General features: G+C 54.5%; 12 protein-coding genes across 12 annotated transcripts; 4 read left to right on the plus strand and 8 right to left on the minus strand.

Annotated features, from left to right (window-relative positions):
- Nucleotides 1-1,273: 1,273 nt before the first annotated feature.
- PG985_000937 (COP9 signalosome complex subunit 1) lies at nucleotides 1,274-2,926 on the plus strand (the record flags this gene model as incomplete). Its single annotated transcript, XM_066820706.1, has 5 exons — nucleotides 1,274-1,343; nucleotides 1,411-1,455; nucleotides 1,524-1,804; nucleotides 1,864-2,628; nucleotides 2,684-2,926. The coding sequence occupies 5 exons, from the start codon at nucleotides 1,274-1,276 to the stop codon at nucleotides 2,924-2,926; spliced, it is 1,404 nt and encodes a 467-aa protein (XP_066691585.1).
- A 508-nt stretch (nucleotides 2,927-3,434) lies between these two features.
- Nucleotides 3,435-7,100, minus strand: PG985_000938 (carbohydrate esterase family 9; the record flags this gene model as incomplete). The annotated part of the gene is made up of 8 exons (XM_066820707.1): nucleotides 3,435-3,812; nucleotides 3,889-4,047; nucleotides 4,153-4,236; nucleotides 4,323-5,225; nucleotides 5,326-5,467; nucleotides 5,619-5,735; nucleotides 5,800-6,436; nucleotides 6,506-7,100. 8 exons carry the CDS (start codon nucleotides 7,098-7,100, stop codon nucleotides 3,435-3,437), a joined length of 3,015 nt encoding a protein of 1,004 aa, XP_066691586.1.
- Nucleotides 7,101-7,705: 605 nt separating this feature from the next.
- Nucleotides 7,706-8,563, minus strand: PG985_000939 (uncharacterized protein; the record flags this gene model as incomplete). Its single annotated transcript, XM_066820708.1, has 2 exons — nucleotides 7,706-8,480; nucleotides 8,535-8,563. The coding sequence occupies 2 exons, from the start codon at nucleotides 8,561-8,563 to the stop codon at nucleotides 7,706-7,708; spliced, it is 804 nt and encodes a 267-aa protein (XP_066691587.1).
- Nucleotides 8,564-9,242: 679 nt separating this feature from the next.
- Nucleotides 9,243-9,852, plus strand: PG985_000940 (uncharacterized protein; the record flags this gene model as incomplete). The annotated part of the gene is made up of 4 exons (XM_066820709.1): nucleotides 9,243-9,382; nucleotides 9,448-9,483; nucleotides 9,595-9,710; nucleotides 9,799-9,852. The coding sequence occupies exons 1-4, from the start codon at nucleotides 9,361-9,363 to the stop codon at nucleotides 9,850-9,852; spliced, it is 228 nt and encodes a 75-aa protein (XP_066691588.1). The 5' UTR covers nucleotides 9,243-9,360.
- Nucleotides 9,853-10,107: 255 nt separating this feature from the next.
- On the minus strand, nucleotides 10,108-11,160 carry PG985_000941 (uncharacterized protein; the record flags this gene model as incomplete). Its single annotated transcript, XM_066820710.1, has 1 exon — nucleotides 10,108-11,160. One exon carries the CDS (start codon nucleotides 11,158-11,160, stop codon nucleotides 10,108-10,110), a length of 1,053 nt encoding a protein of 350 aa, XP_066691589.1.
- A 586-nt stretch (nucleotides 11,161-11,746) lies between these two features.
- PG985_000942 (Sin3 associated polypeptide p18-domain-containing protein) lies at nucleotides 11,747-12,582 on the plus strand (the record flags this gene model as incomplete). Its single annotated transcript, XM_066820711.1, has 2 exons — nucleotides 11,747-11,811; nucleotides 11,883-12,582. 2 exons carry the CDS (start codon nucleotides 11,747-11,749, stop codon nucleotides 12,580-12,582), a joined length of 765 nt encoding a protein of 254 aa, XP_066691590.1.
- Nucleotides 12,583-14,250: 1,668 nt separating this feature from the next.
- Nucleotides 14,251-16,376, plus strand: PG985_000943 (uncharacterized protein; the record flags this gene model as incomplete). Its single annotated transcript, XM_066820712.1, has 2 exons — nucleotides 14,251-14,349; nucleotides 14,517-16,376. The coding sequence occupies 2 exons, from the start codon at nucleotides 14,251-14,253 to the stop codon at nucleotides 16,374-16,376; spliced, it is 1,959 nt and encodes a 652-aa protein (XP_066691591.1).
- Nucleotides 16,377-16,710: 334 nt separating this feature from the next.
- Nucleotides 16,711-17,721, minus strand: PG985_000944 (alpha-L-arabinofuranosidase axhA; the record flags this gene model as incomplete). Its single annotated transcript, XM_066820713.1, has 1 exon — nucleotides 16,711-17,721. One exon carries the CDS (start codon nucleotides 17,719-17,721, stop codon nucleotides 16,711-16,713), a length of 1,011 nt encoding a protein of 336 aa, XP_066691592.1.
- A 1,424-nt stretch (nucleotides 17,722-19,145) lies between these two features.
- PG985_000945 (uncharacterized protein) lies at nucleotides 19,146-20,297 on the minus strand (the record flags this gene model as incomplete). Its single annotated transcript, XM_066820714.1, has 3 exons — nucleotides 19,146-19,156; nucleotides 19,311-19,752; nucleotides 19,833-20,297. 3 exons carry the CDS (start codon nucleotides 20,295-20,297, stop codon nucleotides 19,146-19,148), a joined length of 918 nt encoding a protein of 305 aa, XP_066691593.1.
- Nucleotides 20,298-20,956: 659 nt separating this feature from the next.
- On the minus strand, nucleotides 20,957-22,802 carry PG985_000946 (uncharacterized protein; the record flags this gene model as incomplete). Its single annotated transcript, XM_066820715.1, has 5 exons — nucleotides 20,957-21,220; nucleotides 21,309-21,613; nucleotides 21,668-22,163; nucleotides 22,186-22,328; nucleotides 22,349-22,802. The coding sequence occupies 5 exons, from the start codon at nucleotides 22,800-22,802 to the stop codon at nucleotides 20,957-20,959; spliced, it is 1,662 nt and encodes a 553-aa protein (XP_066691594.1).
- A 459-nt stretch (nucleotides 22,803-23,261) lies between these two features.
- Nucleotides 23,262-24,199, minus strand: PG985_000947 (uncharacterized protein; the record flags this gene model as incomplete). The annotated part of the gene is made up of 4 exons (XM_066820716.1): nucleotides 23,262-23,331; nucleotides 23,403-23,586; nucleotides 23,647-23,669; nucleotides 23,763-24,199. 4 exons carry the CDS (start codon nucleotides 24,197-24,199, stop codon nucleotides 23,262-23,264), a joined length of 714 nt encoding a protein of 237 aa, XP_066691595.1.
- A 63-nt stretch (nucleotides 24,200-24,262) lies between these two features.
- Nucleotides 24,263-24,540, minus strand: PG985_000948 (uncharacterized protein; the record flags this gene model as incomplete). The annotated part of the gene is made up of 2 exons (XM_066820717.1): nucleotides 24,263-24,414; nucleotides 24,486-24,540. The coding sequence occupies 2 exons, from the start codon at nucleotides 24,538-24,540 to the stop codon at nucleotides 24,263-24,265; spliced, it is 207 nt and encodes a 68-aa protein (XP_066691596.1).
- Between the last annotated feature and the right edge of the window lie 360 nt (nucleotides 24,541-24,900).

The raw sequence follows: 24,900 nt of genomic DNA on the forward strand, positions 1-24,900 counted from the left end.
AGCGGTTTTACGGCCCTGGCCACAACCTGAAACCCTGGGGCTCATCGGGCGAGAGCCGGGCCTGCCAGCGCCGGAACAACCTTTCCTGCCCGGTCCATCTTCGCTTGGGAAAATGTATGCAGCAAGCGACGCCTTGGCTTTCCGGTATATTGGCATTGAGCCAACCACACGTCAGCGAGCCATCGCAAGTATTTGATTCAACTTGCACTCAAACCTGCCGATTCTGTAATTGCACGCGCTATTGCTCGGGGGTTTTCTCCTCACTCGCTGTGCAGCAAGACCCCATGCCTGTACGTTCACCACATATTAACTGGAGCTTTTCGCCCAGAATCATACCACAGTATCGTCCCCAATCTGGATTGGGACTCTGCTTAGAATCATGCAGGTTGCAGGCGACTCGCGAGTTTCTTCTGCCATCTACGACTATCATCGTATTTGAGGGGGTTCCGTGCGCTAAGCTCAGAAATCCGGCTCGTTCAAAATACGCGTGCAGCATGTGTCAAGAGAGCATGCATGCCAAGTCCCGCTCTACTAGCAACACAGGAAGCATCTACTGCCATGCTGAAAGTGGCAATAATCTGGTTGGTGTTGTGAAGCTGATTGGAGTGAAGGTGCTCTTCGAAACTATCTGCCAGGCGATCGTGACACGCGAGTGATTCGTGAGGGATTAAGGTCAAATAGCAACCGTCCAAATGAATTTGCTGGGTTTACCTATTGACAGTGTGTCCCAAACCAGCGACTCTAATCCGGCGCTACCATCGCCCAGGCTTGAATCCATCGTGCAGTGTCCTTTTCTTCCTGCTGCTTCTGAAGTAAATTGAGTCTTCACTACATGTACTTGTAGATACATACATGTATGTACATGCTCAATGGTGTTGTGTGGCTGAGAGAAGCTGAGGTTGACTAATCCCCCACACGTACCTGCCTGGGCTAGGCAGTCAAGAGGCTGAAGCTACCCCTCCATCCCAAAGACCAATCCCCACTTCAGCTTGTCTGCCTTGCAGTCCACCATCAACCAGTTTATTAGGTACTTCCTATTGATGTCTTGCATGCACCCTCTACTCACGAACATCACATTGGAACACCTTTGAGGTGCAAGACCAAGATACCGACCTCTTGGCCTCATCAATCCTTCCCGAAAAACTACGGAGTGTTCCCAACAAGCAGTCGATCTGCGTTCGACAACCATCGCCGTTTCCCAACGTCCGTCTCGACCCCACGGTTTTATGATAGCCGTTTGGCAGCGCCCCCATCGCGGGATCGTCTAACAAAGATGGCGTCAGCCGACCCTATCCTACACTTCTTCACCATTATCGAGAGCCAGGGTGGCGTCATTGTGAAGGGTAATATTCTACTTTTTGCTTCTTCCTAAGCAAGATATGTTCCCTGATAACTGACACCGCCTGACAGAGACGCCGAAGCTTGACCTTGATCTTTACATCGCCAACTATCAAGGTATGTCGAAGTTCACTACGCAGAAATACAGTATTCGGTTCGCCATGTGCTAATCTACACCGGCTCAGGGCGTACTTGCTTCGACCGACTGCTCCTGATTGGACGCAGCTCCGTGCCATTATGCGTCGACGCCCTGAAAGCTGCCATCGCCGAGGCCAAGAAAGGCAAGGATGTTCAACAGTATCGCGACGCATGGGAATGCATTCGGATCGCTGCCCCGACCGAGCCCGAGTCTCAATGGGATTCAGCATGGGTCGAGAAGACGGACAAGGCGAACAAGCTGGAGACGGCTCGGTTGGAGGCTGAGCTCAAGCAGTACAAGAACAATCTGGTGAAGGAGAGCATCCGGGTAAGAAGCTGCTGGTATAACTTGCAACGTCCAGTACGTGTGGCTGATATCGTGGGCAGATTGGTCTGCGCGACCTTGGAGAGCATCTCGAGCAGATCGGCGACTTGGCAGCTGCATCAGACGCCTACCTTCGCATGCGCCCTGAAGCCAGCACGCAGGCCCATATCGTGGGTGTCTCTAAGCACATTATCAGCATAGTGCTTCAGAGACGCGACTGGCCTAGTGTGCTAGCAAACGTCAGCAAGATGCTGACCAGTGGCATGAGCGACGAGGAACAAAAGGCACACCAGCCGTTCCAAAAACTGGTGACAGGCATTGCAAACTTGCACTCCGACAAGTTCTACGAGGCTGCTAAGAATTTTCTTGAGGTTGGCGACCCCTCCATCTGCCAGGGCTGCAACGACATCGCAAGTTCGAACGATGTAGCCACATACGGTGGCTTACTGGCTCTTGCCTCGATGGACCGCTCAGAATTGCAGTCCCGGGTTCTCGACAATTCTAGCTTCAGGAACTATCTGGAATTGGAGCCTCATATTCGAAAGGCAGTGTCCATGTTCGTCAATGGCCGTTACTCGGCATGTCTTGACATACTCGAGAGCTACCGTGCCGACTATCTGCTGGATATGCACCTCCAGCCGCACGTGCACGCAATCTTCTCGGCCATTCGCAACAAGTGCATTGTGCAATACTTCATTCCCTTCTCATGTGTCACTTTGGACAGCATGAACAGATCCTTTGCCAAACCTGGCGAGTCACTGGAGTCAGAGCTCATGACCATGATTCGAAGCGGTGTTCTCAGGGCCCGCATCAACACCATTGACAAGGTAACCAAGCTCTCTCCGAACTGTCTCGCAGGCTAAATACTAACCTATCTGGCAGCTCCTGGTTGCTGTTTCGACCGATGACAGGGTTGAGATGCAGACGAAGGGGCTGGAAACGGCCAAGAATTATGAGAAAGAGGCTCTCGAGCGAATCCGACGCGTGAACATCGCGGCTGCAGATCTCGAAGTTAAGGGAACGAGAAAGGGTATGGGCAACGCCATGTCCAGTATCGGCGTTGGCGAGACCTGGTTTGATGATACACGGAGGCAGTTGGGCCAGGGCGAAAGTTCCGTCGGGTAGAGAGTCCTGGGCCGATGCAAAGGCCCGCCATCGAATTTGGTAATTGGCAGTTAGCGAGGCATTACGGCGTTTAGGGGCGTGGACAAACACGGCTTTGTGAGAATCGATTCACATACAAGGCTTTGACCATTCAATACGCAGCACTTGAACCCTTACGAGGCAAGTGAGTGTATCGGGCTTCACGACATGGAACAAGACTGCATCTAGTAATATGAAGTTTAGCCATGCCATGTGGCACTTGAGGTTGACTGTCCCTATTATGGCCCAGTATAGAAGATTGTGATTCGTCTTTTTTCATGTCACAAGAAGACAACTCGGCCAATATGCCCATCAACACCCAGAGTGGGCGATGCAATGCCAGTCGTTGACAAGTCAATAACCAAATCAAGTGTTTGTTTAATGGCCGAGCCCAGTCTGACTTGCCCCACGCCAGGTCGACTCGAAATAGCGATTAGTGTATTAACTGGACAATTTGGCAAACGCTTGTTATCTTTACCAACGAGCTGCATCAGATTGAGTCGTCCGTAACATCATCCGGCCAACACGTTGCCACCGCCAGCTGGCCTTCTTGGTTCTCCTCGAAAGACAAGACGACCGAGGCGCCAAACTGCAACGGACTGTTCTCCCACAGCACCACATCTTTGCTGGGCTCCAGGCCAAGAATCTTCTCGACGTTTCTCGAGACCAACCGGACCGCCTCGCGGTCACTGAGCCCGGCGTACTTGGCCGCCCACGCCGCCTCGAGCGACAGGCTCTGGATTCGGGAGTCGCCCTCAGGTACTGATTTTGGCTTCTTGTCAGCAAGGAGAACTACTGGGGCCGCGGAGGTCTGACTAATGTCGCTGCATAGCATCCTGGAATTGCTGTGGTGGCGGCGAGGGAAACGCTGTGGGAGAGTAGTTTGCGACCGGGGATGGATCAGGGTGATGGGAAGAATGCAAGAACTTACTGTCCCCTTTTACCGCGATGGCATACAGGACGCCTGCCTCGCTCAGCATGCTGGCGGGGCTGCGTGTCAGGGGTGGTCCGACGAGGTAATCTTTGCCCTCCCAGGTCGCGAAGCCCGGTCGTGTGGCCGAAAGGATGACGGGGATGCCGACTTCAGCAAGCTCTTTGGCGACCTTTGACGGGGAGTAATAATAGCATGATTCATCAGCCCAATACTCGACAGGTAGCGGCCACCTTCATGGACGGCCTGGGGGGTGATCTTGTAAGTTTGTACGTACCAGGGGCGCTGCATGTCCACCGTTCAAAACGATGTTGACACTAGGGAAATCCCTCTTGATGGCAATGATCTGCTGCGTGGCGGCCTGCATGATGTGAAGGGGCCGTCAGTAATGTGTGTCTCGCCAATATCTATTTCAGATTATCTGAGCTGGTCGGCGTGAAAACATACCAGGTTCACCACTGACACAAGCAGCGGCATCTGCCCTTCCGCCACAAGCCCATATGCGCTCTTGTTGCCCTCTCCGCGGTTTTCCAGCAGAATCGCCCGGAGCGCCTGGATGGCCTGGCTGACGCTCCCCTTGGCCTTGTTGGCGTCCCCGATGACTACGTGCAAGCCCACGTCGTCCTGGTAGATGCCACCGTCGAGAAGGGTATGGGTGCCGCTCGTCCTGAGTCCAGTCGATACGCCCTGCAGCATGCCGTCCGAGCCCAGCTCGGGAGGCGTGATCACGCGCGTGACACCACCCATGCGTGCACGGGCGAACCCCTTCCCGTCGAGGTAGACACCATATTTCGCGTGGTCGATGTAGGCCGGGTCTCGCACATCCTTGACCGACGCCGCGCCGTTTCCAGTTGACGCCTGCGTGGCGATCTCTTTCATGCCGATCAAGTTGGTCATCGCCGTGAGCCCAGGCAGAAGATGCCCGTTCTTGAGCTGCACATGCAAGGGGCGGTCGCCAGCAGCGGTAAGCGATGCCACTGCTGTTTCGCAGGTGTGTTGAGTACCCAGACAGGAGAGTTGGCCCTCGTTGATGACCAAAGTAAGGTTCTCTGCTTCCCCGGGTGGTGAAACGCCGCTGGATAGCTGAGGATAGTTGTCTAGAAAGGACTTCCGGATGCCTTGGATGACGAAGCTCTGGCTTTCCTTCTTTGCCGAAGTGCAGAAGCTCTCCGCTTCCCTCTCCGACTTCCTAACACGCATCTGCGGCATGTCACTGGGAGCCGATGGTGTTGCATGTGCCTCCATGGAGGAGCCGGTAGCATGCTCAACGTCGTCGGACTTGAGTGTGGCAACACCATCGATAAAGACCTGCTGCGGAGTGGCGCCGATGGATAATGGATGGGAGTCCCACTGTCGCCGACGTTAGGCCATACGTTGCCCTTGTTTGCCCATGTATACCTGTATTTCCCCTGATACTATCTGTCGGATGATATCAAAGAACTGCACTTACAACAACTATGTCAGCATCGTACCCTTTGCGTACGTAGCCAACTCGATTCGCCACATCAATGGCTTTTGCCGGAACTGAAGTCACTGCTTGCAGTGCCTTCTCGGCTGGGAGATGAAATGCGTGGCCGATGGCTGCTTGTGACCTGCGTGGCGGTGAGTATGAAATCCCAAACAGACACGACCGAAATACCAAACATACAGCACATATTTCGCGTTTGTACTTTCGAAGAAATGATCCTGGGCGAGGTCAGTTTCCATGTGCAAAGCAGAGAAGCAGTTGTGAATATTCCATACAGACTTGTACGCAACAGGAACTCCGTGCTTATGTAGTATCGCGCCGGCGTATAGGTTCGGATAGTACGCTTCCTGTTGTACAGAGAGATCTCGGCAAAGGTTGCAACCGTGACATTACTGTTAGCAACATGTCAGCACGGATGCCTTCCATCCAACCCTACGGCTGCAGCGTGCGACTCACTTTCCGTACGCCTTCAGCATCTCGGGCACTTGCCACGCCGCCATGGCGTGGTGGAACGCGCGAACCCGGATGCCGAACTCCCGAGTGACCCGGAGCATAGTCTCCATGTCTTCTGGCTCGTAGCAGTGGTTGTGCATGGCGATCCGGCCGCGCATGAGACCGATGGTGGATTCGAGCTCGAGATCCTCAGGATACCCCCCAGTGTGCTCCATGAACCGAGCCTGCTCCGCCTTGGAGTACAAAGTTGACGCCGTATCGCACCAAGCATCCTGTTTCTCCATCGCCTCCTTGGTCCGGCTCAGGTGGCGTCGCAAGATGTAAGCCAGCGCGAAGCGCTCGTGGCCGTACGACCGCTTGGGGTTCTCGCCGCAGGCGAACTTCATGTACCGGTGCCTCTCTTCCGTCGGGACGTCTCGCTCGAGCAGCATCTCCTCGACCACGTACTCGCCCGAGTCCCCCGACTTCAGTACATTCTTGATCACGGTTCCTTCTCCGCCCATGGTGTTGGCTGAGCCGGGAAGTATCAGGCTGGTGGTGATTCCACCAGAGGCGATGGCTTCGGTTGATTTGTCGTATGCCTTCATCGAGTCGATTATTCTCAGGAATGGCGTAAGAGTCCCGAACATGGGATTGATTTCTGGTCAAACTTTCTTCAGCTCACCGCGAGTTTCTATGTAGTCGGGGCCAACCAGGCAGCAAGACTTACCGTTCACATCCTCACTGACCGATGTCCCCGGCCACGATCCAATCGTGTGATGTGAGTGCATGTCGACTAATCCAGGCGTCACATATCTGCCCTGGAGGTCAAACTCCTTGACCCCGAGTATCCTTGGATCTTCATTGGAGGCCGGAGTGACCGAGTTGATGAGCCCCTTGGAGAATCGGATATCGACCGGCCCCGAAAGAAAGGATTCTCCGTCGAAGAGGGTGGCGTTCCGCAGGATGATAGCCTCGCCTTGCCCTCTGATCGCGTTCCATCTCGAGTTCGTCTCCCTGGTCTCCGGGGCGGGCTCGGCTGGTCGACCGTGCCGGGCAGCGCATATCTTCATGCCTTCCTCGAATCTGCTGGACGATATCGGCGGGGTGAACGCCTTGGCTGACGTGTCATCGAGAACAACCCTTCTACCAAGCACTATGCAGAGATACGAGATACTGAGAGTAAGAACCAGGGCAAGGAAGACCGGGACCGAACAGGCTTTGTGCATCCTGCGCCTAAAGCGCGGTTGGCGGTGATGTGCATAGGCCTCTGCCTCGTACGGCGGCGGCGACACAGACAGGCCTTCTTCATCCTTGATTGCCATGACTTCACGCCTTGCTATGCTATCGAGTCTTTGGTCTCATTCAGATCAGCCTCGTCGCATCAGCTCCAAATCAAGGCAAAGGAGTGTTTGGCTATATATGTATTTCGTAGTTAGTCAGATCTTAAGTTGTTAAACCAGTATTCTCAACAATGCTGGACTGGGGGCAAGAGTTTAAAACTATCAATATAGCCTGAGCCGAGGCGACGATGTCATCCTTTACTACTTAAGAAACCGGAGAAATTCAACAGGTCTGATGCACGCCATCGCCCGATTCTCTGTCAAGTCACATCCTAAACAAGAAGGAGCTAATAACTCCCTGCATACCCCCATGTACGCGTCCAAAACGAGAATGCGCACCACTCTTACGACGCGAGCTGCATGCAGTCCAAATGGCAACTTGCGAACGTATTCTGTGAGCCGCAGTGCGAAACTGGTACTATAAGGATGCATAATTTATATATTGGGGATTATGAGTCCTCCTGCGAATTTTCTCTTTACTTATGTTACATGACTCAATCGTTTCCCTCGACGTATGTTACTCCATGGGTCATCTCCCACAGGCGCCTATCACGTACCGGCTGCTCGTTGGCTGCTTCCTCCCACACCTAGGGGAACTTGATTCCGTAGCTGCTATCAATTGTCTTGATCTTCTCCACCGACTTCTGGTAGCCGGGCTCCTTCTCCATCCTGTCCATCCAAGCCCAGAGCTTGGGGTATTGCTTCTCAGGCGGCTGCTCCCACCGGCCAAACGTGCTGAACTGATCCTTGGCCGTGACGAGACCGAATGCGAGCACGATATCCGCGGCGCTGAGCTGGGTTCCGCACATGTAGTCGCCGCCGGAGGTCGTGATCTGCTGCTCGAGGAACGCCAGGTGCGTCTTGGCGTTGGGGAAGATGAACGCCGAGAAGATCTGGTTCGCGATCATGGTGGTGAGCGGCCGCACGAAGAAGGGTACCTTGGGGCCCTTGAGGTTGCCGAGCACCATGGCCATGATCAGCATGGGCATGAGGCTGCCTTCCGTGTAGTGAAGGAAGTACTGCCAGCGCATCCACTGCTCCGTCTCGCCGCCGGCCTTGCCCTCTTGGCCCTCGCGGTACCGCGCCGGCATGAGGGTACCGGCTTGGCTGTCTTGGGCGAAGTGCTCGCAGAGGTACTGCGTGATGAAACCCGTCTCCGCGATCACGATGGGCTTGGCGCCCGTAGTGGCGGCATCCGAAGGGGTGATGGAGATGACGGGAGACTTGCCCAAGGCGTGGATCTGCTTCAGCTCGGGGGGCGCAAGCATGGTCTCCTTGTTGCGATGGAAAAGCTCGAGCTCGTACTCCAGCTTGAGCTCGTCCAGCAGCCAGAGGATGCTCTGGGCTCTGGACTTCTCAAGCCTACTGAACGTTAGTCCCCGTTTCAACCTTGAACATAAGAGTAAGTATACTTACCAGTAAAGCTTGATCTTGGGCTGCGTCATGATGTCGTAGTCGTTCTGTTGAGTTTACAGGCTAGACAATGTGGTTCAGGTTATAAAGGAGACCCTAGAGAGGCGATTTTACATTAATGGACAAGAATTTGAATGTCAGACCGTTCCTGGCAAGTTTCTGACACTTCAATCAATGAAATAATACCTCTAGTGATAATACCCTGGACCTATGAAAACCAAGCCGGAAGCTCAGCAGATCGTATGAAGATTCATAAGAACGCCCCACCACGCCTTACTAACTTACAAACAAGCCTCGGCAGATGTCTGCATCTAGCTAGGCGGCGGAGGCTCCGGCCGCACCTGCTTGCTTTACTTTTGTCTATGATGTCTCCTCACATGCTGATCTCTGCGATTTTGATGCCATGGCGGGCGAGTTGAGCCGGCACCTTTCCGATGCCCGTCCGAGCGATTATCAATGCACCTTCTTACTGTTCTGGGGACGCGCATTACCAACAGATGTCATTGTTGGTTGTCCACATCGTCCCATCTTTGCATGATTAGATCGGGGTGGGGAAACCGCAAGTAGCTTTGCAGAAAGGACGGCAGGATTGACCCGTCTTACCGGACCTTAATTATTATTAGCCTACCGCGCCACGAATTCGAAGTGTGGCTAACAGCCTGTCCCAAGTGCCAAGGTGCGAGGCTGAGGCAGGCTTGATCCGAGCGCCCGCGAACACCACCAAGCTTCAACCGGGAGCAGCTGCGAAACCTCGCAACGAAGTCGTCACAGTTCACCAAACCGCATAACACCACACCCAGTGCAAGACGATCAATCACAGTTCGTCAAGATGGCTGGCCTCAAGCACTACAGTATGAAATCACCAGCTCCGATACCCAATTGGAATGCAGACATGCTAACGAATGCGCCTTTGCAGAGATGTCGATGGACCCGGCCATCCAAAAGCTGGGGAGTACGTCCTCCCCATCCCTCGAGCCAATTGACGCCCGCGACGACTCGGACGGATGCGAAACGCGGGCGAATTGGCGGCTGGATGCGGAAAAGAACTAACCTCTGGCTTCAGACATGACCACGAACCGTCACAAGTACTTCCGCTTTAACCCTCGTACCGCCCGCCTTACCATCGTCTACGCCATGGTGGTTCCCGCCATCTTCGGCGTTATGGCATACCAGACAGACGTAAGTCTTTGACCCGGTCCAATTGATTCATATGGGGCGCAGGAAAGGAGGAGTTGTCAAATATCTGACTAACGACATCATCACACAGGGCCGATGGGATCTCCGCGCGAAGCGGAGGGGTGACGTGATCTCCGAGTACTAAATGCAGAGGAGCCGGGAACATGAATGCTGCGGATATCAGATTACAGGGGAAGGCACTGTACATACTATGGCTCACACCGAGGGGCAACAGCCGACAGGCAATGAACAAGAAGATCTGCGAACATTCTTATATGTGAAGAGGATCCTCTTGTGAATCTACTGTGTGACAGAAAACGAGCCAGTGACTATTTCAAGTGTGCTCGCAGGGCCGTCGTATTGTATAATTATGGTATTTCAAGGGGCTGTCCCTGATATTCTAACCCATCAATTGCCGCACATCCTCCGGCGGCCACCTGACCTGTGCAAAGGTCAAACATCGCTTAATACTCTGTAGAAACTTTCGTGTGACTTCATCACCCATGACATGACCCCTCTCACCATTATGCAACTTCTCTCGGGCACTACGTTCGTGAATACCCACCATGGTTACACCGATGGGCCAGGCTGCCTTGCCGATACTCAGCCTTAGGTAGCCGTCATTGGCGTCGACGTAGCGGCGCTCCTGTGCAGCCTGAACGATCTCGATTACGGGTTTGAGCACGTCGTCCTCGAGCTCATTCTTCTCAAAGCGCCGAAATAGCGGCACCATGTTGTCGCGGCTCTGGGTCATGGCGCTGAGGGCGGCCTTGCTCTCGAAGGTGTCGCGACGCTGCTCGCGCGCGAGGGCCAGTTCCCACTCGCGCAGCACCATGGTGAAGTACGAGGCGAGCTGCCGGAACAGATACAGGCGGCCCTCCTTGTCGGCGGGGATGTTGTCATCGCTGATGCGCATGTCCTTCTCGTCCACCAGTTGCAGCGTCGTCGGGATGGGGCCCCGTGTCACCACCGTCGTCAGCTTGCGGTACCGTCGCAGCCGGCCCCGGTGCGCCTCGCCGAACAGCGTGGCCGGCTCGCCCAGCTCCCGCAGCTTGGCGAGCAGCTCCTCGTCGGGTATGTCTTCCGTGCCGTCTTCGGGGGCGTCCGTCGCATCAGCGCTGTCTTCCTTCCGCAGCTCGGGGAGCCCCAGGCGCTTCCGGCGCTTTCGTTCCTCCTCGGCGGTGGCCTCTTCGCGCCGCCTCCGCGTCTCCTCCTCGAGCTTGCGTCGCTTCTCCGTCTGGATCAGGGCTTCTTCGGCGGCGTCCTCCTCGCGCTTGCGCTTCTCTGCGGCTTTGAGGGCGCGCTTCTCTTCCAGGGCTTTTTGTTCGGCGAGATAGGCGGCCTCGCGTTGGGCTTCGGCTTCAGACCGCCTTATGTATTTCTTGGAATTTTCCTCGGCGGCTGGGGCCTTGGCCTTCGCAATTTCCTTGGACATGAGAGCGGCGAAATCCATGCTGGGCAACCGGGTATAATAGAAAATTGGGTATCATCCACGTGTTTGTTCAGATCGGGCTCTCGCAGTCGTGGATTAGCTGTCGTATCTGATTTTTGGTTGAAGCAGAGGTTGAAGAATATCAAGTTGAATGCGACCTTCTAGAACATCTGCATGGGGGTGGTTGCTAAGTTAAGGCGTTACCGGAGATAGGTCAAACTGGCAGTCAGCAGTGATTTAGGTAACTCTGCTGCCATTAGGCAAGAGCCTCAGCGCTAATCGATTTAAGGTTTCTAGGTTCAGTGGGACAGTGGCGGCAGCAACTCCCATTGATTGAACCTGCCAGTGAACCAGTTGCCAGTGCAGCTCTAGCATTACCTTAGGTAGTAGCTCCAGATCCCAGCTATCAACTGTGAATCGCGAGTTCGACGTATCCCTTCGTTGTCTGTCCATTTATCTCCCCCAACCCCATACATAAAATATTTCTGCAAACCCTCGGGCGCGCTTGGGAACAATCGTCTTTGCGTCCATAATGACTTGAAGCGACACTTTTTCTTTCCTTTGGCAGCAGAGGAAGCAGGCCGCACGGCTTGTATACAGCACCAAGATGGACCATCGCGACAAACCTCCGTTCGCATTACAATTGTTCTATCGCACTGGCGCATTCCATAGGTAAACATGTCCCCTAACTAAAGATCCATTCACGATCGACTTCTAACTTGGCCTGCTCCTTCAACCTCTAGGCCCGACGAATTCTCTGCCCACCACCTTCCGCCGCATCTCACTATCCATACATGGAATGACTGCACACTCCTCGAGCTAGCGCACCACCTGGCCTCGGCACCTTCGTTGCTACTGCCGGAACCTGCAATTGGCACGCGCCTGGCCTTCCGTCTGATTTTCCCCGACACGCGCAGCGGCAATGGTGGCGGCCCTTCGATATACCAGTCATCGGGCGGCGGGGGCGGGCGATTCATGGTCAAGGATCTCGGTAGCCTCGTCATTGGGGATGGCGGGCCGGGCCTAGACCCAGACGACGCCGAATGCGCCAAGCAAATCGACTTGAGCTCGGACGCAGACAAGACGCTTGCAGACGCGCGCTTTGTTGTTGGGGATTACATCTCGGTAGCCATCCTGCCACCGCTTGGCGACGGAAGTGTGCCGCCCGCCAGCAGTGCGAGAATGGGACGCGGTGCCGGGGCTGGGGAGGCTGGCAGAGTACGCGATCGGTTTTCGGGGGTCGGAGGCGGCCCGGGGGGTGCCCGGGATAGGGAAAACGGGTTTGGAGGTGGTCGCCTAGGGAGAAGCCGCGGAAGAGGAGGCGGTCCAGGAAGGCATGACGATTTCGGACGCGTTGGGGTGCCCATGGGCGAATGGAGGAGAGGAGAGAGATTGCCAGATGCGCCCTCAGCCGGGCGAGGCAGGGGCAGAGGGCGTTTCTAAGGAAGAAAGTATCGAATCTTATGTCCCTCTTGGGAGTCAGCCTTCACTGCAAACATTGCATCAAGACCCGGACAGAAGAACTGTAGGCTGTGATATCCGTTCACATCGAAGGGCTGTCTGAATTCAGAGCTCCATGGACGGACGACGCGCAGCTCGAAACTGCAAAACACCATGGAGGATATCAATACAACCGGCTGCTGTCATAATATCAGAACCTTGAGCGACCAAGACGGAGGAGGTCCTACTAAAAAAGAGAAGCCCCTGACTCCAACGATTTCCTCCAACAATCAAAAATGCAAAAAGAGAAGTTGGAAGGGGTCTTGCCGGGGATCGAACCCGGGACCTCTCGCATGAAGCATCAGGGTGAACCCTAAGCGAGAATTATACCACTAAACCACAAGACCGAAACCCCTTGAATCAGGTTGTTGTTGAAAACGATGAGCTTATTGTGGTCTGTCATCCACGGGGCAGAATGGTCGACGCCAATGGCCCGAGGTCCTTGCTTGGCTTATGCATTTATGGTGGTAGGATCGTCGGCGACGACAGGATCAGTCCATTGTGGGTTGGGCCCCTGGATAAGCTCCTCATGGTTCACTAGTGAACGCACGTCTCAACTCCACAGGTGTTGTCTTGAGACATCGGTGAGCCAGAGCAGAGGCATGGCTATGTGTATCTGCTCTACATTGGACCCGGGCTGTATTGTTGATTAAACTTGTTGAGACAGGTGGACATACTAGGTACCAACGAGTAGAAGATCGCATAGGAACCGGACTTTACTTATGAGCTGAGCGAAAGGGGCCGCCGTTATACATCAGTCGGTATTGCGGGGAGCGAATGATGTTCCGGCGAAGGGGGCAGAAGGTCTTCAAGGAGGAGGCATCGTTCTTCTACAAAAAGAGCCCATGTATTGCATTATAATGTCAGAAGCCTAGGACACGCGTGTGAAAAGAGCGTAAACGAGGTGCCCCCTTTCCCTGTTCAATCTGTCATAGTCTTAGTGGCAGATTAGAAGACTGCTGAACCCAGACTTCCCCTGGTATATTCTATTCTACTCTTGACCATCGAAAGGTCTCATACTATACAGGACCGGTATAGTATCGATAGGTTTGTGGCCCATTGGTGATATGCATGTATCCTGTTACATGATTGCAGCCTACCTTCTGAACAAGAAGCCTTCTAGACTACACATAACGGCAGAAGCAACTGTCACTTGAAGTTCCTTTTCTCGACCTCTGCAAGTATATCTGACTGACTGACTGGCTTACACTTGCTCAACCGGGTTATCCCTTCTAGCGTGTTTACCCCGCCTGGAATGAAGAAAGAATGACACGAAACCAAGCTGCTAGCCTTGGGTATCACACTCGATATGGTCCAAGATGTTGATAATGCCAATGGTGGTTGCTTTACCTAATTTGAATGTGATCAGGGTTGGCAGCTACTCATTAGACCGCTTTTAGCAAGCTGCATTTCGACAGCCAGTTACCAGCTTAGCTTACTGCTTACTACTGACTGTTTTGGATCCCAGTCCTCGGTGCCGCAAAAAGAAAGAGGGGAAAGGGTATTGTGCTGTGCTTTAGCAAGCAATACAGGAGGGCATGCTATTTTGAGTCCAAAATTTTGCTATGAATGCTAATCGGGTTTGCATTGGCTACTCGTGTCAGTCGCGTTATGACCACTTCGCTTTTCCAAGTTCCCGCCGAGCATGGCCAGCTCAACATCACCGAGTATATGCATCTACCACAGCAAGTATCTATCAAGAACTTGACCGTACGAGACATGAGATCCGGATCATCCGCATCAATCCAGGCCAAAGGCAGGATGACGTCTCATGCCAATTGGAAACAGTGTCTCTAGACCGGAGGCCAAAATATGACACTTTGTCGTACAATTGGGGAAGCTCCAAAGACACATCCACGATATACGTCAATGGACAGCCGGTGCGTGTTTCAGTCAACTTGCGCGATTCTCTAAGAGGTGTCCGCCATGCGCGCAAGACGGTCAGTCTGTGGGCCGATGCCCTCTGCATCGACCAGTCCAATGAAAGCGAGAAGAGCCAGCAGGTGGCCATGATGGGCCGGGTCTACCGTCATGGCCGCCAGACGTGGATCTCCCTCGGGCTTCCCGACGAGGACTGGGCCAACGGCCAATGGTCCCCGAGCCCGATCGCCGACAAGAACGTCGGACGGCTCAAGCGGCTCGTTCGCGGCATCTGGAGGCTGTTCTGGAACCATCTCGTGCTGCACCGTTCACGCCTGTCGCGGCTCGGCGTGACGCACGTCTCGGATGCCGTGCGGCTGCTCGACAGCTTGGAGTCGAAACGACTCGACGGGGATTACGAGAAGGACGGGGAAATGGCCAAGGCAATGCTCACCTGGCTTGCTACTCGCGAGTACTGGACGCGGGTCTGGGTGATGCAAGAGGTCGCGCTATCCCGCAAGGACCCGATTTGCCTGTTCGGCCAACACCGCATCCCTCTCCTCTCGCTCGACTCGGTCTTATTGAACTGGCGGGACGGAGGAATGATGCCCCTGACGAACTGGGGGGAGGGAGGCTTGAAGCCCAAGGAGTCTTCTTCTGTTATCGTGAAGCTGCCCCCGGATGTTAGCGATGGCATCACCCGCGCCCGCGAGATATGCATGCTACGAGATGAGCTGTGGACTTTTAGAGCCAGCAAGCGGCCACCCTTGTCTTTGGCCCGGAGTGCCCAGCTGGCGAGCCACAGGCGCACGAGCAACGCCCATGACTACATATATGGACTTCGTGGGCTCTTATCCGTGGAGGACCAAGAACGGATTCCAGTCGACTATGGGCTCTCTGTTCCAGAACTCTACGCGTCCGCCACGAAGGCTATACTTCACAATGAAAATTCGGCAGGCTTACTGGGTGCAGCAGTAGGCATAGGCCAGGAAAATGTGCATGGGCTGGCGTCCTGGGCACTTGACTTTTGCCGTCCCGTGAGGCTTCCAGCTCTTCGAGATAGCAACGACGTCGGCGACATCTCTCTAGAACGTCCTTCGAGAGACCCCCGCGTCCTTTCAGTCAATGGCCGATACCTAGGGAGTTATGTTCTTACCACTCGGCTCCAGGATCTTACATCAGACGACATAGTGGATGAGTTAGGGTCGGCGTATAGCAAAGGTGGCCGGCAAGCCTTCGAAGACCGGGCTACCGGAATACTATGCAGATTTCTTGGTGTGGACGTAGAGGCTGAGCCCAGACCAGATCTCCTGCCGTTCTTGCAGCTACTCACGGTCCCGTTCTACAAGACCTCTCTGAAGGAAGGTGAGCTAAGAGGTACGCCGGTCGATCGTCCACTCGACGAGGCTCTTCACGAGTTGGAAGACTCCCCTCTGAGCCCGTCCGTCCGCCTTCTTCAGCTTAGCTACGAGTCACTCCGTGATTCAGCGACAATGACCAAAGAAGTTCTTGCGGATCTTCAGACGCAACTGGGAAAGATTGAAATGGAGACGCTATCGCTGTATCATACCAAAATACTGCTACTGTTCCAATACAGACAGAGAGGGTTCCGGGGCGAGAACGGAATGCTGTTCCGCACCAACAAAGGGCAGATCGGGAAATGCCGAGGCAGTGTCGAGCACGATGATGAGATGTGGGCATTTCGAGGGTCAAAGGCAGCCTTCGTGCTCAGGCCCGTCTCGGGTGTACACATCCCAGGTCCAGGCGCACAAAAGAATGCAAGATACCAGCTGGTAGGTCCATGTATCTACGAAGGTCAGGCCGTTGATTGCGAGGACGCTTCGGACCATACAGAGCAGCGCATAGACATAATCTGAGAGTGAGGGCCACGACAGAGAGCCCTGGAGCGATAAAGGCGTAACCAATGGGGTCATCAGGCGCTTGTCCTGGAGAATTACATGGCATGCTCTACAAGATCGATTGGGAGAGGATTCAATTTCATGTCACACGAGCGGGAACAGATGATTTGATCCAGGTAGGATATCTTATTTTCGTGCCACGTCTTGGTCTATATTTACAAGAGAAACAGATAAATATACAAAAGCGGTATCACAGTACGGGGTCCGCCGCCACTGTCATCCCAAATGCGAAAGTGGCCTCTCTTTATCCGCCAGCCAGCAGGTTCACGCCTCGTCACACCGACGACGTCCCTTACTTGGACAGGGTCAGGACACCGGGGCGGTAGGGCAGCAGGTCGTAGTTGCCGCTGGCCTTGGGGTCGCGGCCCTGGTAGAGCAGCTGCAGGTTGCAGGGGTCGATGGTGAAGGTCTGGTCGGCGTTGCTGCGGACGATGTCGCCGTGGCTGATGTCGTTGGTCCAGGTGGCGCCGCTGTTGGCCTTGCCGGCGAAGGGGGCGGCCTCGGAGCCGGCCTGCTCGGTCCACTTGCCGTCGAGGGTGGGCGAGGTGAAGGAGCGGAAGTAGCGGCCGTTGGCGCCCTGGGCCTCGACGATCATGAGGTACTTGTTCTGGCCGGCGACGGTGTAGACCTGGACGGCCTCGAAGAGCTTCTGGGGGGTGTCGCTCATGATGATGGTGGAGGCGGTGCCGAAGTCGCCGGGGAAGTTGCCGATGGGCATGCTGGCGCGGTAGATCTTGCCGTTGTCACCGCAGAAGAACAGGTACATGTTCTTATCGTCGCCGATGACGGTCTGGTCGATGGCTCCGGTGCCGCTGTCGGCGATCTTGCCGCTGAAGAGCGGCTTGGGCTGCGACCAGCCGTTGGCGTTGCTGGGGTCGCTGCTGGTGCGGTAGCTGAAGGCGGTAGGGCCCCACTGGTGCGCCAGGATCCAGGTCTTCTTGGGGGCGAAGTAGAAGATGGTGGGCGCGATGGCGGAGCCGCCCGTCATGGCGGTCTGGGCGGCGCCGGCCATGTCCTTGAAGTCGGCAAAGGGCGCGAAGGCCATGGAGCCGTAGCCGGTGCCGGTGTCGTGGCTCGAGGCGTAGACGAGGTGCTTGCCCTGGTAGGGCACCATGGTGAAGTCCTTGAGAGCGGCCCAGCCGGCCTTGGGCTGGGCGAGGGCCCGGTCGACGTCCACTTGTAGGTGGAGGGGGAGAGGGCAGCTCGCGGCGCGCGTGACGCAGTCGCCGGCCGGGGCGGCGTCGACGAAGGTGGCGGAAAGGAGGGCGGCAACTAGGCCGGCGTTGGAGGCTTGGAACTTCATGATGTCGGTTTGTTGTTTTGTATATTGAAAAAGGGTTAAAGGTTGTATGGAACGGTGGTCTTCTCCTGGAAAGATCTACAGAAACGAATGTAATAGGGAAGGGATATGGCTATGGTTCGCCGGATGTTATTGGTCAAGAATATAAACCGAGAGTGGTGTGAAGAGCCGAAAACAAAAACCCGACCTTGGCGAGCAAAGCGACATGTTATATACCTACCTTTTGCATGCTTTTTGGGGGAGAACCGCCATGTTTCATTTTATCCGGTGTTAGCTGGATGAATGGGTTCGGGGCCCAGCATGCCCAGGGGCTGATGGCCGTTTCCACATCGTGCCCATCCGGGATACATCGGTAGTAGTTGTGGGACGTGATCTGATGGGAGGATGGCACCCCTGCCGGGGTTCGCAAGATCCTTGTCGTTCATCCATTTGACGTGCCAAGTACCCATGCGTGGATGTCAAAAACCTAGATGGTAAGATGGCGAGATGATTTTCCGGTGAACAGGCTGAACATCAGTAGACAGCGAGCGAGTCAGTAGAAGCGGGGACGTAATGTCGCATACACAATGGTTCTGGAAGTAGGCCGGCCACTGATGCAGATGCAGGCAGGCAGGCAGGGCTCAAGCCTCACGATGCAGGGCGTTAGTGCCGACAGCATGGCAGCTGGGGGATCCGTGTACCTGGGCCTGGCCGTCTGGGCGCGGTAATTCCTGCTGGTTGCGTTAATTGCACCGGTTTCAAGTACAAGGAGGCTAGCGGAGATACCCATCCCACCAATCATGGCGAAACTGGGCCTTCTCCGCAGCCAAGAATAAGACGGAGTCGCCAGCCGCTGTCACGAATTGATTGATTGAACCCGCCGTTGTCCTCCAGCAGGTGCCAGCATGCGACTGCCGGGCCTGCGTAACCAGACCTTTCTTTTTCCAGGGCGTGCAGAAGGGCGTGAGCCAACGTGCGTGGGATGGCATCGGACGACGGTGGACGGTTCGCCCTGATTGGGCTTGGTGCGACGGGCGGGGGATTGGGAATTGGCCAGTGGACGGTGCCCCTGGAATTCTGGGCTGGCGTAGGATCAATGCTCTGCTGCACTCACCGACGAGCCGCAAGGTCAGTCGCGAAAAGGCGACTCTGGTTCGACGGACAGGCACTCACTCCCACCAATTGCAGCATTGGCGCCTGTTACTTTTTGAGTCTTCCATCACGTAGAGAATGCTTCCAGCACTCCCCAAAATTGAGTCGATCAAACAAGTTCAGTCTGACAGAATGGCATTTTCGGATGCAGAATCCGCTAGCTCGTCAGACGATGGGACGATCCGTACCGGATTTCAATATTGGATATTCACTTTCATTTATAGACATGTCTAGATATATATATATATCGTCCGCAAGCAAGTATTTACAATAAGAACTAAGGATACGATCTGGAGTCAAGAAATGCCTGGGAGAAGAACCATTCTCTGTTCACTCCTGCCGTTCTCGATGCACGCGACCGCATTGGTACGAGTATGTAGCCAGATTCGGAGTTTCTGTATTCGGTGATCAGTCAGAGCGCGCACTAGTACGAAAGCTTTTCAGCAGGAGCATAGACTTACACAAGATTCCAAACCAGGTCAAAGCCTCCGTCTCGTTGGTCGGCACGACATGGCCGAAGCCGTGACCCCAGATGCCCTGGAGACGGTCGCCGTAGATGTACTTGGTCAGGCGGGCGCCGGGCGAGTTCTCGATGGTCTGCTTGGCGGTCCCCGAGTAGCCGAAGATGCCGGACCACTCCTTGATGGACTCGTTGAAGCTGTTGATGTTGAGGGTCTGGTCGACGTCGCCGTGGAAAACCTGCATCTTGGGATACGTGCCCGTGAAGCTGGGGAACATCTTGTGGACCTGCGCGGCCCATTCGGCGGGCGACTTGTTGACCTGGCCGCCGGCACACTGGCTGTTCCATCCGCGCACCGAGCCGGTACGGAAGCATCCGGCGGGCTCGCCACTGAATTCGGACGCGGCTGCGAACATGTCGGGGTAGACGGCAGCCATGACTTGCTGAATGATGGCTCGAGTATTAGTAAAGTGGTTACTGCATGGCGCATTACAGGGGGGAAAGAAGGGAGGGGTGAACTGACCGTCATCATGGCGCCGGAGGATTCACCCGTCACGTAAACCCGGCTGGCGTCGCCGCTGTACTTCTTCAGGGCGTACTTGACCATGTTGGCCAGGCCGGTGCTGTCGCCGCCGCCGTCGTGGGTGAGGGTCTGGTCGGACGAGACGTCCCAGCAGTCGCCGTCCTTGGGCGTCTGGCCGAAGACGAGGACGAAGCCGTGCTGCTCCGCCAGCTGGCCGTACTTGGTCGAGCCGAAGAAGGAGCTCGCCGTCCAGGCGCACGCGTGCAGCACCAGCACCACGGGCGGCTTGGCCGCCAGCTTGGCCGGCACGTAGGTGAACATCTTGATGCCCGACGGGTTCTGGCCGAAGTCCTGCACCTGCGTCAAGGAGCCGGCGCGCGCCGCGATCGGCTCGGGCGCCGGGGCCGCCATGGACAGGCCGCCGAAGACGGCCGCGAGGCCGGCGATTAGGTTCATGGACCGCATCTTGTGAATAGGCTATATAAGTATGCAGAGGGCGAGCAAGAGCTTGTCTCAGCTGAATAGAGATGGGAGTATGGTATAGCAGGGACCGGCTCAATCAGAAGTCGATGTACCGGGTTTATGGGTGAAATGGGATGAACACTGGCGCCAAGCGATGCCGATCTTCGGCTTATGTGCCCCGGATGGTAATCTCCCGTTTTGGAGAGATGGCCAAGATTCTCCGTCCATAGCGCATGTCTAGATCCGAAGACTTTATAAAAACACACACGAAGGCCGTGCTCGCGGGCGCAAGGGTGCCTGGGCGAGTGGTGGAGAATTACCCAGGTTCGTGCAATATATTATGAAACTGCGTCCTATAGTGGCTCCAGCACCCCCCCCCCCCTGAGGCATGGAGGGACTCCTCGCTCCACCATCATGCTTGGTGGGCAGATCCAGATCCACCATCGTGTTGCTACGTCACGAAAGCCGCTGCAGCGCTTGGATTTTGGCAACATGAAGTAGGACAACAACATTGCACCTCAAGCGACACTCTTTCTCTCCCCCTCAGCTTCCGTCTGGTTGCCTCGTCACTTCCCAAGGCGTCGAACAAACCCACCAATCTCCTCATCAAGTTGCCGACATCTCGAAACCTAATCCGGAAAGGTCTTGTCGTGGCCGCTTAGTTATCTGGTGTCATGTCTAATATTACCCTGCGCCTTCTTACGTCGCCATGACATGCCTCGTCGGCGCAGGACCCAAGCCAAGGGCACACCCATCAGAAGAAAGATGGCGTAGATGGCAAAGCACCAGCCTGGCCCTAGAGACTGGACCAATGCCTCCATGGCCGCAATAGCGCCCGCCGCACTGAGGCATCTGACAAGATTGGACGCAGCCTGGGCCGTCGCGGACCGGTGTATGTTGAGGTCTGTGAGAAGCGTACCGCATAACTGTGTCGAGGCTCGTTTTAGGGTTTGTTTTCTTCTTTTTTTTTTTTTTTTTGCTAATTGCTACGACGAAATGCCTGGAAGTACTCACCACAAAGGTGCTTGCGGTAGTAGCCCCTGTCAAGAACTGCATGATGAGCATGACAGAAATGTGCTGGTGCCAGTCAGCTATGCCGCATATCGAAACACCTCCGTTCGCCGAGAAACATACCGTTCGGGTCATGAGACCCAGTCCGTATCCAACTGTCCCCAAGGACCCGATGATAGACAGGATGTACACGCCTCGCAACCGGGCAGACTCCAAGGGGAAATCGAGCGATAACTTATCCAGCTGCTCTCCCTTATTTGCATTGAGGCGTGCTCGTGTCTTCTCATAAGTTCGGTCAAGAAATTTCCCTGGCAATTGCGCTGATTAGCATTGGAAGCTGCCAGACGTGCGTTTTGTATTACCAGCGATGAAGGACCCAATCCCGCCCCCGATTCCCGACGGGAGATATGTTAAGCCAGATTGCAGATAGGTCAGGTTGTACGTCTCAACGCCCAACGTTCCCAGGGATGTCTGGAGCGTCATCTTGACCGCGTAATTAACAGCAGTTATGAGGATGGTGAGGAGCGATGCCTTATCCAGTAATATCGGTAAACAGGCAAAGGGGTTGGGAAAATGGCAGACTCGTTTGGACCTTGTTCCCTCAACACGGACAACTGCAGAGCAAGGTCTCAGAAAGGGAAGGAAACTCCTGTAGACCCCTTTGGTCTTACGGGAGCCGTTGCCCACGATTCGCCTCTGAGTTTCGGGGAGAAAAAGAAGGATCGCGACAAAGTGAGACCCTGTCAGAATGACGAGGAACCAAAATATCCACCTCCAGCCTGCTTGCTGGACCAAAACACCCCCAAATACTGGACCCAGGCTTGGAGCAATATCTGTCCTAGATGCGGCAGTCAGTGTCTGGCTTGTTTTGGGAGGTAACACTGTCCTCTACACACATCAGCAATAAAATCCCCACATATGAGCCCCGTTCCTCGATCTTGGAGATGTCGGCAATTACTCCATAGGCAGCCCCGTACAACCCTGCGCTTTCGATATCGCTTAGCAGATGTTTGACCAGGAGCTCTCTCTGTTTGGTGGGTTACCCGAAGATCCGGCGCTCTGGACCATTCTGAGGACCAATAATGCCGGGAAAGATGTCTGCAACGCCATGCCAATATTTGCCGCAATCATCAGTGTGAACATGAGGACATAGACAGGTCTTCGTCCATTCTGATCCGCCATGTCGCCCATGAATGCGGGAGCGACCCCTGCAATAACCAAGTATGAGGTGACGGTCAGGTTGATGAGGAACAGGGAGACGTTTAGATCGGTGGAAATGGGGACGAGCGCAGGGAGATAGACAAAACTGCTCATTGTCGAAAACATGGCTGCAAAAGATGTGACGAGGTTGATGGACAGTTTCTGCGAAGGCTTGAAGACGGTGTACGGTTCTGGATTTGGCTGTGAAGTCAACACTCCGCTGGCTCTTTCCACGTCTGCTTCAGTCTTGGATACCTCTTGGGCTTTTCCTAGATCAGGGGAAGACACGTCGACCATATTGCCCGATGGCGAGCGTTTAGTTGGAGTTGCCATTTCATACAGCTTTAAGCAGTGCTTCTGTGCAACACACACCTCAAGTGATGTAAAGATTTAAGTAGTCCAAATAGTGGTGGCCGTGGCACCTGGGTTTTGGAGTAGTAAAGAGGAGGTGCCAAGATTCAAGGTCACCATGCAGGGGATGATATGCATGGCAATTCCTGATCCATCGGCGAAAACGAGCAGTACCAACCAACTAGCCCCTAATGCATGTACCATGCGCAGAGTGATCAGCGATGTCCCTACTCTACCCGATAACGAAGCAATGCACGAAGAGGACTGACATATTCTTTTTGGATAAGAAAGAAATGAAACTACCGAACACAAACTACGTGATTAGCTATACCAAGACTTGTCACTATTCCAGTTCAACTAGCCCCTTTTCAAGTCCGTTACGTATCTTGGACGGCTTGAACTTAACTAGATCCTACTCATCTTCCTTTCCTCTTCCGCAACGCTCTCCACCAGTTGCCGCATGCTTGCGGCCCACCTGCGCAGCGTAGTCAGCACCTTGGAAATTGTCTGGCGAGTATTCAATTTGGAAGAAACACGATGACTTACACCTCACGAAGGTTCGGCTGTGTCGGGTACAGTGTAGCCAGCAGGATCTGGTTGCGGATCATGTACATACTGTTGCGGCTGTCTGCATCCTCCTCCGGAGCTGATACTGGTATGTTCTTCCAGTATTCCCGCAAGTAGGGCCGTCCCAGAGGATACCGGGGGTTGCGGAACACGCCGAGATCCACTGTTGAATGACAATTAGATAAGTAACTATAAAGAGGACCAACAAACTGTGAACACACACCTTCGTTGTGACCCCAGAAGGCGCTTGCATCGTACATGCAAACTGTTTCCATGTCCAGTTTGTATCGACAATTCCCGGGCCAAAGATCAGCATGCACTAGACATGGCGTGACGGACCTGCCATCGGATTCCAGAGGTCGCAAATATCGCGGCAGAACTTTGTCAAAGTAGGCTTGTCGGAGTCGAGCCAGATCGTCCGAATGCTGACCCCTTATTCTCTCTTCCCGATCAAGGATCTCTCTCATCTGGTTTGTCCAGAATGTCTCCCAGGAGTCGGTCCAGAGGTTGGTCTGTTCTAGATCCCCGAATCTGGTGGGGATTGGGAATCCGAACTGCCCGCCAGGAGAGTTGCCAAAGCTCCTTTGGTGCAGAGCAACGACAGCAGCCATGTAAGATTCGGGGCTGGGAATGTCATCCTCGATCATCTCAATGAAGTCAGAAAGAAAAAAGTGCATGTTCTGGTCAGACTCGTAAGTCCCGACAACAATGGGTTTCGGGCTGAATTCTGGGATGAACTCATGCAATATCGATTCAGCCTGGAAACTCGCTTGCATCATGTCGTACCCGTACTGTCCTTTATATTCCTGGCAAAGCGAGCATAATTAGTTACTATCTAGTTAGGCGGCAATGACCTCCCGGGGAGCCCATACCTTCTGGAAGAAGGCTTGGGACTTGCCATCCGCAAGCATCACCTCAATTCGATAGGTATTGCACCACTCGCTGAGTCCCGCAGGGGTGACTGAGGTAATTTGAGCCCCATCGGGCAAAGCTAGAAGTGTTAGTAAGACTCAGTTATTCTTTAGTGATGTAAAATAAATATATCGGGCATTGATAGCATACCGGCAAGAAGGTTAGCATCCAAGCATGAGTTAACATCGCGCACATCAACAGCCATGATGTAACAGTTTCGTATTTGCTTCTTCTGAAGTTTGGATCGATATTTACTAATCGCCTAGTAGAAGTGGCAAAGGCGTGATGGCGACAAAGGGAGACAGTGGACGGCTAAGAGAAATTTGTCCAGGAAGACTCGGGAGCCGTCTCTTGTGACCGCATCTCGCCAATTAATGTTGGGTTCCATCCGACAAGGGGTCAAATTATAATCCTTGTGCACTGCTGCATATCATTGGTCAGGCGCCGCTGGCCTTACCGGATGACCTGCCTCTGAAAGATGATATGAAGAAGAGCCCCTAATATAGTCCGACTTGGCCGGCGCTTGCTGTGTCACCAACGCCGACACCCGATTGCTCGAAGTGGA

The sequence above is a fragment of the Apiospora marii genome (genome assembly GCF_038362585.1).
Source record: "Apiospora marii strain CBS 49790 chromosome Unknown utg000001l_segment0_segment0, whole genome shotgun sequence".
Lineage (NCBI taxonomy): Eukaryota > Fungi > Ascomycota > Sordariomycetes > Amphisphaeriales > Apiosporaceae > Apiospora > Apiospora marii.